Source organism: Ylistrum balloti, unplaced genomic scaffold (genome assembly GCF_031769215.1).
Source record: "Ylistrum balloti isolate Yb309-2 unplaced genomic scaffold, AGI_CSIRO_Ybal_v1 Utg369908, whole genome shotgun sequence".
NCBI lineage: Eukaryota > Metazoa > Mollusca > Bivalvia > Pectinida > Pectinidae > Ylistrum > Ylistrum balloti.
In genome coordinates, this window is record NW_026782032.1 from 444,675 (window position 1) to 459,514 (window position 14,840).

General features: G+C 33.8%; 1 protein-coding gene across 1 annotated transcript; it reads right to left on the reverse strand.

The window, feature by feature from the left end:
* Positions 1-6,962: 6,962 nt before the first annotated feature.
* Positions 6,963-13,317, reverse strand: LOC132546725 (coiled-coil domain-containing protein 113-like). The gene is made up of 8 exons (XM_060210442.1): positions 13,211-13,317; positions 10,987-11,302; positions 10,633-10,788; positions 9,854-9,934; positions 9,437-9,592; positions 8,914-9,021; positions 7,721-7,876; positions 6,963-7,289 (listed from the first exon to the last, which is right to left on the reverse strand). The coding sequence occupies exons 1-8, from the start codon at positions 13,315-13,317 to the stop codon at positions 7,194-7,196; spliced, it is 1,176 nt and encodes a 391-aa protein (XP_060066425.1). The 3' UTR covers positions 6,963-7,193.
* Positions 13,318-14,840: the final 1,523 nt, after the last annotated feature.

Genomic DNA, 14,840 nt, shown 5'->3' on the forward strand with positions numbered 1-14,840 from the left:
TTTCACCTTTTAAAGTAACTTTTGTGTTTTGATCACAACTATAATATAGGTTAAAGGATGTGTGTAACAATAGATGTTGATTTTTGTTGCTGTTTGTTCGCTGTCTAACGGAAAATTCAGCGAAGGTCAAGGCCTTGTTTTCTGAAGTACTGATTAGTCACTCACTGTACATATGATTCTGTTTCAGTCCTGGTATAAAGACTGACTGACTGACATAAATAATTTTGGTGGTGGTGTAGTTATATAAATATATACTATTATTGAGTTCTGTCCACCAACATATCCTCATCTTGTATGAACCCTATAGAGATTTCTGTGTTTTAAAATCAGTCAGAATATTGATTGTTAAGATATACCTAGACATTACATCATATTTGAACTTTCATTATTATGTTGACCTCTAATACTATACATTATTATGATATTCATCGTTTTGTCTTTGAAGACTCTCCATATTAGGTCTACTTGAGGTCCGTGTTAATCTGTTGCCCCTAACCTTGAGATTTCTGGTTTGCCAACTTTGGCGGTCATTTCTGAATCCATTTCGTTATTTCATGTCTTGATGAACAACTTTGACACATGATTCCAGTTTAAATACACTGTGATCTGATATTGACAGATTTGTTTTAATTTGAAGTTATGTGGGTATGTGACTGTTCTGTGACCATGATGTGACTCGTGTGACCTAATGCCATCATATTGTGACCTTAGAGTAAGATCTTACTGTGTGACCTTTCGTTTCACCTTTCTCTAACCTCACAGTTAAGTTAGAGTGGACCTAGTCATGTGTCTAGGTTAACCACTAAATGTAAATTAAATTAATTAAAGTGTGATTTTGTGTATCTTATACCCCACCTCTTAATCACTTTGATAGTGCAGACATCTTACCTAAATCTATACACTACATCTCATGAAACCCTCAAGATCGCTGACACCTTGCTGTGGCAACATCAAGTTGTACACCAAATAAAAGAATTTGATAGTTACTGTCACAAACATACAAGTTAAAGGTTACACTTGACCAGTTATAGGGTAAATTTGATGTAAATTTTGAGGGGTGGAGGTATATTTAGACGTTAATTTCAAGTTATTTGAGAATATCTAATATTGATTTTGACAGGTGGGGTATATCTTGTATGTATGTGAGCCTGTGCTCATTTGATAACCCGGGTATGTTTGTTATCAATTTGTTATGTTAAGATGTCTGTGATTGTATTTTTCATGAAAACTAAATTGATGCTTTGATTTTTTTTTTTTCATTTTCCAACAATATCTTTCTCTGGAAGAAAATCCTATGACCAGATTTTTTATCTGCTTGGTTAAAACCAGTAATTGAAATAACTGATGAAATAACACATTTTGAAGATAATTGTATCGGTTGTTCATCTGTTCAAAAGTAGTCTGTTTTTAGTTTTCACATCAAAATGTTATATACTTTTAAGTTCCACATCTGTTTCTGTTGTATCCATCGTCTTTTGTAGTCAACCTTACTCCTATCTCATGTTTTATCCATATTTTTCTGTTGTCCACAAATATTTCAACAAACACTTCATAAACAGGCATTTCTGTAGGACTGTACTATATTTTATTGTTTCAGTTAAACACAATTCTTACAATAAATATAAATAGTTCTACAACCATTGCTGAATACAATGTAGTTTTACAGTATCTGTTATAGGAGTAATACATCATTGTCTTAGGAGCTTGAATACATTGTTTAACAGTTACTGTTGTATACAATGTGTATTTCTGTAGTTAACCAGTAACAACGTAGTTTTACTGTAATTGGGAAATACATTAACTGGTAAATAAAATGTAGTTTTACAGTAACTGGTAAATACAATGTAGTTTTACTGTAACCGGTAAATACAATGTTATTTTACAGTAACTGGTAAATACAATGTAGTTTTACAGTAACTGGTAAATACAATGTAGTTTTACAGTAACTGGTAAATGCAATGTTATTTTACAGTAACTGGTAAATACAATGTTATTTTACAGTAACTGGTAAATACAATGTAGTTTTACAGTAACTGGTAAATGCAATGTAGTTTTACAGTAACTGGTAAATTCAATGTTATTTTACAGTAACTGGTAAATACAATGTAGTTTTACAATGTTATTTTACAGTAACTGGTAAATACAATGTAGTTTTACAGTAACTGGTAAATACAATGTAATTTTACAGTAACTGGTAAATACGATGTTATTTTACAGTAACTGGTAAATACAATGTGGTTTTACAGTAACTGGTAAATACAATGTAGTTTTACAGTAACTGGTAAATACAATGTAGTTTTACAGTAACTGGTAAATACAATGTAGATTTACAGTAACTGGTAAATACAATGTAGTTTTACAGTAACTGGTAAATACAATGTAGTTTTACAGTAACTGGTAAATGCAATGTATTTTTGAATTACTAGTAAATATACAATGTAGTTTTACAGTCACTTGTACATACACAATGTACAGTGACAGTTAATACAATGTAGATTAATGGTAACTCTATTTTACACATCACAATTTCACAGAAACATAATTACATTGTATTTGTTAGAGAATTACATGGAATATCTTTGTACAGAATAATGTATTAGTATGATTTGATTTTGTTGAGTGTTTTTTTCTTGTATTTGTGTGTTTGTTGGCGATCACAAGATGTTTCCTTCAGTTGTTAAACAGACTTGGATGTGGAAGGTTACAAATCTATGCAATTTTGACAACAAGTTGTATTTGACTTCTTATTGAGGTTTATAAATCATGTTTAAAAACACATTAGTTAAGTTTACTTACACAAGACCTTTTGGTAGACAAGGTCTAGAAATCTACAAATCTTTTTGCTTTCCAACACACTTGTGCTGAGAGCTGTGTGAGCTTGTGTTGAATGCTCGTGTTTTCTTATTGTGAATATGGAGTGTAAACTTCACTTAAGTCATGTGCTTGTTGTCTTATCATATACTGTATATATTGTATATAGCGAGGCTCACATGCACTGCATCAGGTGAACTGCGTGTTCACTTCCCAAGTGAGCACATTTTTTAAGCATTGAGAGTGAGCTGTATCATTTTGATCATGTTATTTTGAATGCTTATTATTTGGTACATGATCATCAGGGTGATTATTCTGTGGTACATGTTCCCCAGGGTGATTATTCTGTGGTATGTGTTCCCCAGGGTGATTATTCTGTGGTACATGTTCCCCAGGGTGATAATTCTGTAGTACATGTTCCCCAGGGTGATTATACTGTGGTACATATTCCCCAGGGTGATTATTCTGTGGTACATGTTCCCCAGGGTGATTATACTGTGGTACATGTTCCCCAGGGTGACTATTCTGTGGTACATGTTCCCCAGGTTGATTATTCTGTAGTACATGTTCCCCAGGGTAAAGATTATGTGGTACATGTTCCCCAAGGTGATGATTCTGTGGTACATGTTCCCCAGGGTGATGATTCTGTGGTACATGTTCCCCAGGGTGATGATTCTCTGGTTCATGTTTCCCACGGGGATTATTCTGTGGTACATGTTCACCAGGGTGATGATTCTGTGGTACATGTTCCCCAGGGTGATGATTCTGTTGTACATGTTCACCAGGGTAAGTATTCTGTGGTACATGTTCCCGAGGGTGAGTATTCTGTGGTATATGTTCCCCAGGGTGATTATTCTGTGGTATATGTTCCCCAGGGTGATTATTCTGTGGTACATGTTCCCCAGGGTGAGTATTCTATGGTATATGTTCCCCAGAGTGAGTATTCTGTGGTATATGTCTCCCAGGGTGACTATTCTGTGGTACATGTTCCCCAGGGTGATAATTCTGTTGTACATGTTCCCAAGGGTGAGTATTCTGTGGTATATGTCCCCATGATGATTATCCAGTGGTACATGTTTCTCATTGTGATTATTTTTTTTGTGGTATATGTTCCATTGGGTAACTCTGTGGTATATGTTCCCTAGAGTGATTAGTTTGTGGTACATGTTTCCCAGGGTGACAATTCTGTGGTACATGTTCCCAAGGGTAACTCTGTGTTACATGTTCCCCAGGGTAACTCTGTGTTACACGTTCCCAGGGTAACTCTGTGGTACATGTTCCCCAGGGTAACTCTGTGGTACATAATCCCCATGGTAACTCTGTGTTACATGTTCCCCAGGGTAACTCTGTGTTACATGTTCACCAGGGTAACTCTGTGTTACACGTTCCCAGGGTAACTCTGTGGTACATGTTCCCCAGGGTAACTCTGTGGTACATAATCCCCATGGTAACTCTGTGTTACATGTTCCCCATGGTAACTCTGTGTTACATGTTCCCCAGGGTAACTCTGTGTTACATGTTCACCAGGGTAACTCTGTGTTACATGTTGCCCAGGGTGATTATTCTGTGGTACATGTTCCCCAGGGTGATTATTCTGTGGTATATGTTCCCTAGAGTGATTATTTTGTGGCACATGTTCCCCAGGGTAACTCTGTGGTACATGTTCCCAAGGATGATGATTTTTGTGATGATCATTCAGTGATGTTACCTTGGGTTATAATCCAAGGTACGATATACTACAGAACTGTACATTTATTTGGTTTAATTCAAGTTTGCTTCACTCTTGCAAAATTAACTGTCAAATGATGATGAAATGAAATAAACAAAAAAATGTGACAAATTTCATTGTTCTTGATTTTTGTTTGTTAATGAAATACGTTGTCAACCATCTATCACAATCTTTCAGGATTTCAAACTTTTCTGGTGATGGAAAATCTTCAACTTTTGTGAAGATATCTTGATGACTACCTACTCTCCTTTCAATTAACATTACTCTTCTGCATTCACCAAGGTTTCCAGCAGTTTACCAACTGTTGTAGATTTATGGGATTTCTTTTGAAATTTGTTTTAACTCCACTGATATATCTGCTGTATGTATATAAGATATATTTGTTTGGCTTATGAGATTTTATATTGTAACAAGTTTTCTGAGATTAAACTGTAGACAGTTGGCCATGGCAGTTGCGGTCAGCTTCACAACTATAGATCGCACTTACATGTGTATATTCAGTCTTGTTTTATGAGCAAATTACTAGTCCACCAACAAAGAGTGTCCAAATCACTCTTTGTTCATTGTTTCTTTCCCAAATTTCATATGTAGGTTTCCTTGGTCCCTATTTGTTTATTGTCCATTTAAGGACTGATCAAACATTCAAAATGGCTGACAGGAGGCCATTTTTTATTTTGACATTAATAATTTGTCATTTTTCTTTCTTGAGTACTTTATAGATAATTATTAAATTTTGTATGTAGGTTCCCCTTTGTCACTTGTTTTGGAGGATGCTCAGAAAACGAACCTTCTTGATTTTTTACAAGTTTATTTCTTTTTAATCTTTTCTCATGAAGTATGAGAGAGGAATCATTCTAAAATTTACCATAAAAGGTTTTCTTTGATTTGTGTTGACCGAAAGGTAGCCATATTGGATTTGACAAACAAGTTGTTAATTGTCTTACTATTCTGATAGCGATTGACACATCAGTATCAAATTTTGAACGTCAGTTTTCCTTATGATGAATTCATCAGTCATTATTATAAGTACTGTAACTGATAGCAAATTAGAGGAGAGAACAGAAAAGGAAAAATATCCAATTTATACAGAACCAATAAAGATCATACAATGGACTCAACCTGTGTGATAAGAAAACAGTTTAAGATGTCCAAAGGAGCTGACCACAGCTACTGTATTTAAAATGATATTGATCACAGTGATTTAAGGGCATGTAATTCTAGAATTATAGATTGAGGCACAGGAACTTGGCACAAATTTCTGACTATGGTCCATATTTATGTATTATAGTTACTATGTTTTTTGCTACAAGTCCCAGTGAATTGATGACTGGTAACAAAGTTCTACTGAATGAGTGAAGGAACACTTACACAGTGTACAAACTATCTAAAAAGGGAGTACAAAGTAAAAGTAACGCCCTCTGTTACATGTTCGAAAAGAAATATCTGATGTAGAGGATTAGAACCAATAACAAGATTTGTCAAGGGGAATAACTCTTCCAAAACTGAAAAACTCCTCCATCAACACACAACATAGTCTGACATTCCTGTACTAGTACAAATGTCCTATGTCCTACCTATAGGAAACAAATACAAAAAAAACAAGTTTGATGATATCACATTTTATTGTTGATTTTATGTGCGGTACAGAAATAACATAGTAACACAGTAAAAGTTAAGGATATGTGGGTCATGACACACTATTTCAGATCATTGTAATCAGAAATAGGTCACAATAAATGTTTTTATACATCATATGTAAAAAAAATATATAGAAAAATGACTTATAAATACTAATGATAAAACTTCCCTTCTTCTTTAAAACCACAATACTTAAATTCATTATCCAACCATTGCACAGATGGAAAAATAGGACATCTAACTTGGATAAAAGCTAGATTCTAAAGTTTTAACAGTCTGTCTGTTGATACAACGAACCAACAACGGACAGTCTAGCATTATTTCACTGATCTTTGCAGGCAGAAACTTTTTTTTTCTCCGAACACTCAATAAGAAAATTTAGAAAATGTCAAAAAAACATAGAAGCTCCCACTCCAGTGAACATTAGTTTGTAATAGCTTTGATAAAAATTCAAAACTAACTGATGATATCAATTCAGGACAGCATGGCAGATATGACAAGACAGAATTGGGTAACACTATAATCCCCCCACCCCATAACATGGTTATGGAATAAAAATTCATTATTGTTTGCAGGTAATTGTAAAACATTTACCATTTATTGAAAAAAAAACTTGCTAAAATATTTTTCTCAACTGATTCTTTTCCAGTGAAATCATACAGGATTTCCAGAGAAATCTTATGTGGTTCTGATGAAATCTTAAGGATTTCCAGTGAAATCTTACGGAATTTCCAGTGAAATCTTATGGAATTTCCAGTGAAATCTTACGGAATTTCCAGTAAATTCTTATGTGGTTTCCAGTGAAATCTTAAGGATTTCCGGTGAAATCAGCTGAATCAGAACTGATAGTAGACCATAGTATCACCTAGCCTAACACAATGCTTGATTCCAGGTCACATATATCTTAGTTCTAATCAATGCTTATTCAACAACAATACAATCACATGGAAGGTCTCATTATTTAATCGGAGTCATTCACTTCTTGTTATTATAAAGTTTTATATAGGACATCTGCCTACACAGCTTCCATCATACGCCACTGTGTCCCTTGCATCTGATTGGCTCCTGCCTGCAGTTGGTTCCAAGACTTCCTGTGGGTCTTCAATGCCATCTAACAACGAAAATAAAAGAGAAGATTAAACAAAGCATTCCTGTATGCTTGTAAGAAAAATAGTTGAAATCAGGAAGCGTTGTCTCCATCTTGCTAAACATTTCACTGTTATCTCTCTATTACAATGTGTAGTGTATTTCTTGACAGCAACATTTCTATAGTGTAAGAGTGACAGCAAATAACTGAAACCATTCATAACCAGCTGACTTATTTCTTTTCATTTTTGTTTCCAAATTACTTAGATAACAGTAATCTGATTATAAAAGTACATAAAATATGGAAAATGTGTTTCATATGGAATTTTGGTTAGAATACAGATTCAATATTTGAAATATTAAGTATTCATCAATACCTTAAAGTGAAAAAAATTAATAAAGAATATAAGGATATGATCACAGTAAGTAAACAGTGCTGACATCCAGTTATGTTACCTCTGCTATTTCCACCTTCCTTTCCCAGCTTCGGACTTTCTTTTGAAGTTCATACAAATCTGCTTTTTCTGTGACATATTCCATCACCTCTGGGACTCTGTAATCTGCCAGTTGTTGGCGTAACTTTCTGTTTATTTTCTCTGCTTTTGCACGTTCCTGTAAAAAGTATTACATTAATCTAGAAAACAAAATTTCACAAAAAGCTTTGTCCATGTTTATTTTTTTTGGCTTGGAGGCTATTGGGTAAAGTCATGCAATACTTAAAAGTCTCACATAACCTTGACCTTGACCAAACAGACTGTTGTGTGGTTGGCATCAAATGACCCCTGAGTCCTTAAATACAGGTATAAACCAACATTTGGTTTCAGTATAAAAACAAAAGTTACGTTTTCACAAGTATTCAGTGATTTCCACCTTTGACCTCTTGCTCTCACCTAGACCTTGACCTTGAAAGTTTTATACCTATTTTGGTAACTTGCAAATATTTATAAAGTTTTGATAAGTTAAGAGGAAAGTAAGAGTTTGTGTTCCTGACTGCACTTATGCCTGTACCTAACTTAATACCTTTATTCTATTTATAAAGTGGCCTTGACCTTGGGAGCTTGCAAAAAGCAGTAAATCATTATGAAACTAGGAAATATCTTAGACATAAATGTCCCAGTGGCCAGGCCTTGACCTTTGACTCCTAAAACATAACTATGTCCAAAGTCTACTCATAATTGACCCTTATAAAAAATTTGACAAAAATCTGCCAAAGATTGCAAGGTGCTTACACTGAATTGGGATGAGACAGGATCTGTTAAGATGGACATGGACAATGCTACCCAGCAGGGTGCATAAAAACAAAAATTTAGAAATTTTAGTTCTGTGTCAAACAATGTCTGGAAATGAATGTCTGGAGGGCCAAGTAGAAAGAAACAGGGATGGTTACATAACTATGGGGCACCAGAATGTCTGGCCCTTACTGCATGTACATTTTCTATGTCTGATATCTAGAACATAGTTTACAAAAATAATATACATACGTCACATTGATAGACCAAATTGTCTTATATTTCTTGTTACCAGCTCTGACAGTGGTTGCTCTACAGCCATATGGGCTTTTAATGAAAGTTTTACAAAATTTGCACCCCTCCATGTAGCGAGATATTCACCACTTCCACTACACACTGTCACTACAAGAAGACACTCACCACTTCCACCACCTTTGTTTCTGCGTCTATCCTTGTCAGCAGGTCGTTCCTGGCAGTAATTTCTGATTTAAGTCTCTCTGACTCCATTGTTAATGTATGCAGCTTTTTCTATAAAATCAAAATGAAATAGAATATCGTTTATTATATTTTCCATCAAAAAAACTACAAACAGGTCTTGAGTCTTGCATTACGACAAGGTTTTAAGGTCTCAGCAGTTTTATTTTGAATTAAAACATGTTATTCATTTTCAAAAATGAAACCTCCATACAATACCAATGAATTGAATGATTATGAATCATTTTGAAAGGAAGATGCTGTTTCACTAAATTTGTTAAATTTTAAGACTATAAACAAATATCTGTTATTTTCCATGTAAGTTCAATATTGAAAAGAGGAGAACTTTTCCAAACTTAAGTACTGTACTTCATTTTGAGGTGGATTGTCAACGTTTTATCCAGGACTGACTTTATCATATTTAACAAATTGGTTAATAATACCAAAGATACAATTAAATCTATGTTACCTTGTACGAGTTGAGAACCTGCAGTGTCTTGCCAGCCATTAATTTTAGTCGCAGAAGATCCTGATTTCTCTCATCGATCTTTTCCAGGTACTGCTGGTTTTCTATTTTCAGCTGATTGAAGTCTACCTCATGTAGTACCTCTCCCATCTCTTCTTTCTGAATGTAGAGTGTCACTTTATCAAGGGAATATCTATACCCGAGTTCTCAGTGTTTAAGGCACTTTGAGACAAAGTATTCCTGGTCTATGATTACACGGTAATACTGCTGACTTTAAGTGGTATACATATGCACATCTATTTATAAATTAAGGTTACCAATATGATTCTTAAAAAAAAATTAAAATAAAAAAAATTGAAGACTATTGGCATATATGTGTAGTTGATTATAACTTTAGAATAAATTAAAAGTAATAGTTACCTGTTTCAGCTGTAGATGTAATTTTTTCTTTTGTACTTTTAATGTTGAATTTTTCAGACGTAGTTTTTCAACTAAGGCATCCTGTTCAGAGAGAGAAAGGGAGAAAAAAAATCATAATTCTTTCTACACAATAATATCTGTATGTACATCTACAGTATACCCTATATATAATGAATTCGGATATAATGGAAACTCATTTTTTATGAACACATACACAATCTTCATTCAAATTCAAAGTATTTTATGTATTTTTGCTTGAATATGATAAATGGGCTATGATGAAATCCTGTATTTTCTGAAAAAAATTTTCAGTCCCCACAGCTAATTTGTTGACTTTGTTTACCAAGATATGGTGTAAACACCTACAAGGTACTTCATTAATTACCCAATTAATATCTATGCATATTCATCAAATTAATAGTTCATTCATGTATATGATAATAAATATGTTGATCTAACCCTGTAGTTATCCAATCATGTCTGACAACTTTATTCAGCTGACACATAACCAATAAGAGAGATAACATTCAAAAGCTTGACAATATATCTGCTTTTAATGAAACCCATTTATTATGAACAAATAATGAGAGTTCCTAGGATTTCCTTATATCTGGGTTAGACCGTGATTTATAACTGAAAGACACATTATGTTTACTCTTACATATCAGGACAAGATACTTTCATTTAAAAAAAAATGAAAGTAAAAATAAACATTGCCCTTCTTCCAAAAAACACATACAAAGAAACATGTTTTAAAATCTTATACTTCATAGACTTACTCGAGATCTTAATTTATCCTCAAAGTACCGTACAACTTTCTCAGCCATAACTGTGGCTGTTCGTGCATTCACTGAGCCTTTCAATATATCACGATCAAATTCGTAGGATTCCTTCTTAGTCTCTGCTAATCTCAAATCTGCCTCTTCCATTATCGCCTACAAAGAAAAATTCAGTAAAGTGATACAAATGATTTTTATTATTTTTTTTTTAACTTTATATACAAGTTAAAACATTCAACAAGTTAACTTCAATTTAAATTCAAATTTGTGATACAGTAACCTGGTAATCATCAGTAGTTTATACTTAATCTCTTTCATCAATATGAAGATATAGTAAAATTGACTCAAGCATACCTTGAATGTATCTAGAATCTTTTCACAATTTTCTTTCAGTTTTTCAATTTCTTCTTTGAGTTCATCAATTTCTTTTTGTGCAATGTCACATTTCTGCTCTGTGTTAAGACGCATTGACGACTTGTCAATGTTACTACTCCGAGATTTTGACCGCTTCCTGTTTACACCACGCATTACATCCTGGTTGGAGGTTGATGGAACAACACCTGTTGTAGCTGTACCCGGTCCTGGTGTCCCCAGGGTATCTTTTGTTTCGTTTCTTTTGAGGTATTTTTCAAACATCTGCGTTTCTGTTGCAAGAACATCATTTTCTTTTCTGCAAAAATAAAAATAAATATTTTTTAGATATAATTGCACGTTTTAGTCATGTGGATTATTAGAAAACATACAAGCACAAGACTTTATAACCATTATCAAACAATTTACCAGAAATGGCAGATTTTTGTAATGCAATAACAGATCATAGTACCAAAGACAAATAGATACCATCATAACACATTTTCCAATTAGATAAGTTCTGCCATCACCAGATTTTCAAGGAAAGAAATTCAGGTATTACTGAACCGTAGGTGTTTCCTGAACAATTGATTTCCATGTATGTTTATTCATATACTGATAAAGTCATTAAGTGCAAGGCAACATACATGTATGTGTTTTGGTAAAGGCTGAGACTGCTGTCTGCTTGCATAATTGAAACAAATACTAATTCAGAAAATTTATGGCATTGTGTACCAGGGGTTATATTCCCAATTGTATTCAGCTTCTCCTGGTATCCTAATTATAGCTAGCTTATTTGAAAAGACAGGAAAAAAGAGCTAAGCCAATGAGTGTGTATGAATAAATGATATGAATGAGCAATACTTTCCTTATTTTTCAAAATCGTTTGTTTATTGAAGCATTTATTTGCTTATGATAAAGTGTTCAGATGTTATGAACACAACAGTACAGGTTCATCATGTGATATCATTGCCTTGACCAAGTTAAGCAAGACACATAATATACAAAGGTTCATGCATCATCACAGCAGCATGAATATCCTGTGTCATGGACAAAAATGATAAACAGAAGTGATCAATCTTATATAATATACAGATCAATGATACAAAACCATACAGAAAAATTAAACATTGCTATAACTCAACAATTTAACAAAATTAATTACAAAAGACATAAAAAAAGGAAGTATTTCATGTCTGGACCTGAAGGGAAACAAATGGCACTGAAGATTTTAGTGTACAGCTGCAAAGTACACAGGTGTAACTACAACTCATTGTGAAATAAACAGACAGTACTTTAAGGCTCATCACAACATTCATTTTTATATACAATCGTACTTTTATGGGAAAGTGTTCAAACTATTAATACAAACACTTATCAGACCTCATCTTTATACTTCCAGTGTTAATTTCTTTATTCTGAGGTGAGTGCCAAGTGCCCATTAAGGGAATAAGAAATTGCCTTATGTCCATAATCTACAGAGCCTTTGCAGAATGATTGAGATTGTACTGATGGAAAATGTCCAGAGCCACAAAACTAGCTCTTAAGTACCTTGAAATTCACTAAGCACTGAAAAATAGTACACCTCATAACCTTGAAACTGTGAAACCTTGAAACAGCATAGGACCAAGTGGAAACTGTAAATGGCTTACAAAATTAAATTCTAAATAACATAAACTATTGTATAATGAAAGTGTCATCTCAAATGTAGCCGAGATGGATACCGACAGCAGGATATGAAGACATCCACAAAAAAAAAAAAAAAATAGAAAAACAGAAACACAGTAACTAATTAACGGAGATGTAAAATACAGGTCCCTATGTTGGTATTTCTTTAATCATGAATGTCTGTTACATCCATGTTTTTGAAGATGAATCTGTTCTATTTTAATGGCTTTTTGTTTATATTGGATTTGTTTTCTTTAATCTAGTAAATAAATATGCTCCATAGAGCCTTGTGTAGCAAAAGACGATAACTAAACCAACTTACGAATGTTATAATGACATTGATGAAGGAGTGTCCTACAAATTATGAGTTTATCATGAACTGATAGTAAGGCAATCATGTCAATAATTAAAGTTTGGTTAATACAGCGAATACAGTACTGATCATCGACATTTGTTTTCATTTTGTTTAAAACGTAAAGCGTACTTTAGAGGGCATTAAGCGCAGCTCATGAACCTAGAAAAACAACAACTTTGCCTCTGATTAGCAGGTGTTACTTACTGCATATCCTCAACCATATGAAAAAGTTGTTCATCGGACAGATCCTGTAGTGGATCGTCCCCAGCATCATTGCTGGTATCGAGACTCATTGATTCCGAGTCGGCCATTTTTTATGCTTTCTTGTTGCTAATGGAAAACATCCGGGCTACTGCCATGGGCGACAACTCGTGCGAGTTCCTAAATGAAGGTATTACAAACGAATCAAGTTCGCACTGAACTCGTCTCCAATGAATCAACAACTTGCTTCACATGCAATCTAGTAAATATTACTTAACTACATAAAAAAATAGAAAATGCATATCTTGAACACTCGAGAAGCTGGTGGTGAGCGAAATCAAACTCTATTTTAGGCAATTACAACGAAGTGATGCGACACGTTTTGGTCTTCCGAAAAGTGAAAATACATTGTTTTCGTATAAACATACTAATGAGTAATAAACAAAATGTCTATTTTTTAAATGTGTGTAGCCAGATCTTGGAGACAATAAGCATACAGAAATACTCTAAAACTATAAAAAAAAAAAAAAAAAAGAGTCCAATATAGAGCTACTAGAATGCTTAGTAAATTAAAAGCGGCATGGTGCTATAGTAATGTCTATGATTTTAACCCTGTCGGAAAATTTATTAAGATGAAATTGTTTTCGTCTGCTTTAATTGGGTGTAAAATTTTAAGTCACTTTTCACAACTGAAATCTTAATCTTGAACGTGTATAATAATGGCGATATAACGAAGTCCGTTTTGTCTGGTAGGACCAGGGACGTTAATATATACGTCCCTGGTAGGACCAATGTATTGTATAAGGTATATAGTTATTTAGTACGCTGTACATGCTGTTTATGCAGTTTTTTTGTGTGCGGATGTTGAAAAGCGAATATTATTTCTTTTCATTACATTATCCGCTTGTTACATAGTTAATTCTTCCGGGTAATAATTTGTATGAATATGTCATTAGTCATTAGTGAGTCATGTGATTAAATCTAAAAAAGTAAATTTTTGGCAAGACTGGCAACCATAAAAATAACTTCTGTGACTCGTGTTATAAATGTTATTATGAAATGACTGAAACTTATGTATGTTGACGTTGGCGTGTCCCATATAAAGGTCAGAAAATGGGGCGGGGGGGGGGAGAGGCTGTTCTTACTCGAGAACCATAAATTCTCTCTACCATATAGGTCGAAAACATGGTTTTAATTCCTTCTGTCGTCTCTTTTTTTCGAATTTTTGAAAAGATAAACAAGTTCTTCATAGAACATAAATATCAAAAATAGAAATGGAACAGATACGACATAAATGAAGACATCGATTACTAATTGTTATGAAAAAAAATCACCATTTGACATGCCATAGATAACGAAGACATGGCGATTCTTAAACATATCAGCTACAACACAATGTATCATTTAAATCCGTCTAGCTGTCCGCTGAAAGTTTACAAAGACGTAAGAAAACCGTTGTGAATAAGGAAGGATGTGCAAATTCGGGCAATATGTTAATAACGTATCGACAAATGGCTACGATTGCATATAAACAAAGAAGAAAAAATATATACAGTTTTCTCGTGTCTTTGTTTTCGTGCTGGGGTTATCGCACAAACCGGTTCAAGTATTCATCTGAAAATGCGTTTTCCCT

Excerpts from the sequence above, each read along its gene's own strand:
- LOC132546725 (XM_060210442.1), bottom strand. The coding sequence starts at position 13,317 with ATGGCCGACTCGGAATCAATGAGTCTCGATACCAGCAATGATGCTGGG. Across the intron at positions 9,935-10,632 it reads AGGATAAATTAAGATCTCGA|GATGCCTTAGTTGAAAAACT; the intron begins GTAAGTCTATGA and ends CTCTCTGAACAG. Across the intron at positions 9,593-9,853 it reads TACATCTACAGCTGAAACAG|AAAGAAGAGATGGGAGAGGT; the intron begins GTAACTATTACT and ends CTCTACATTCAG.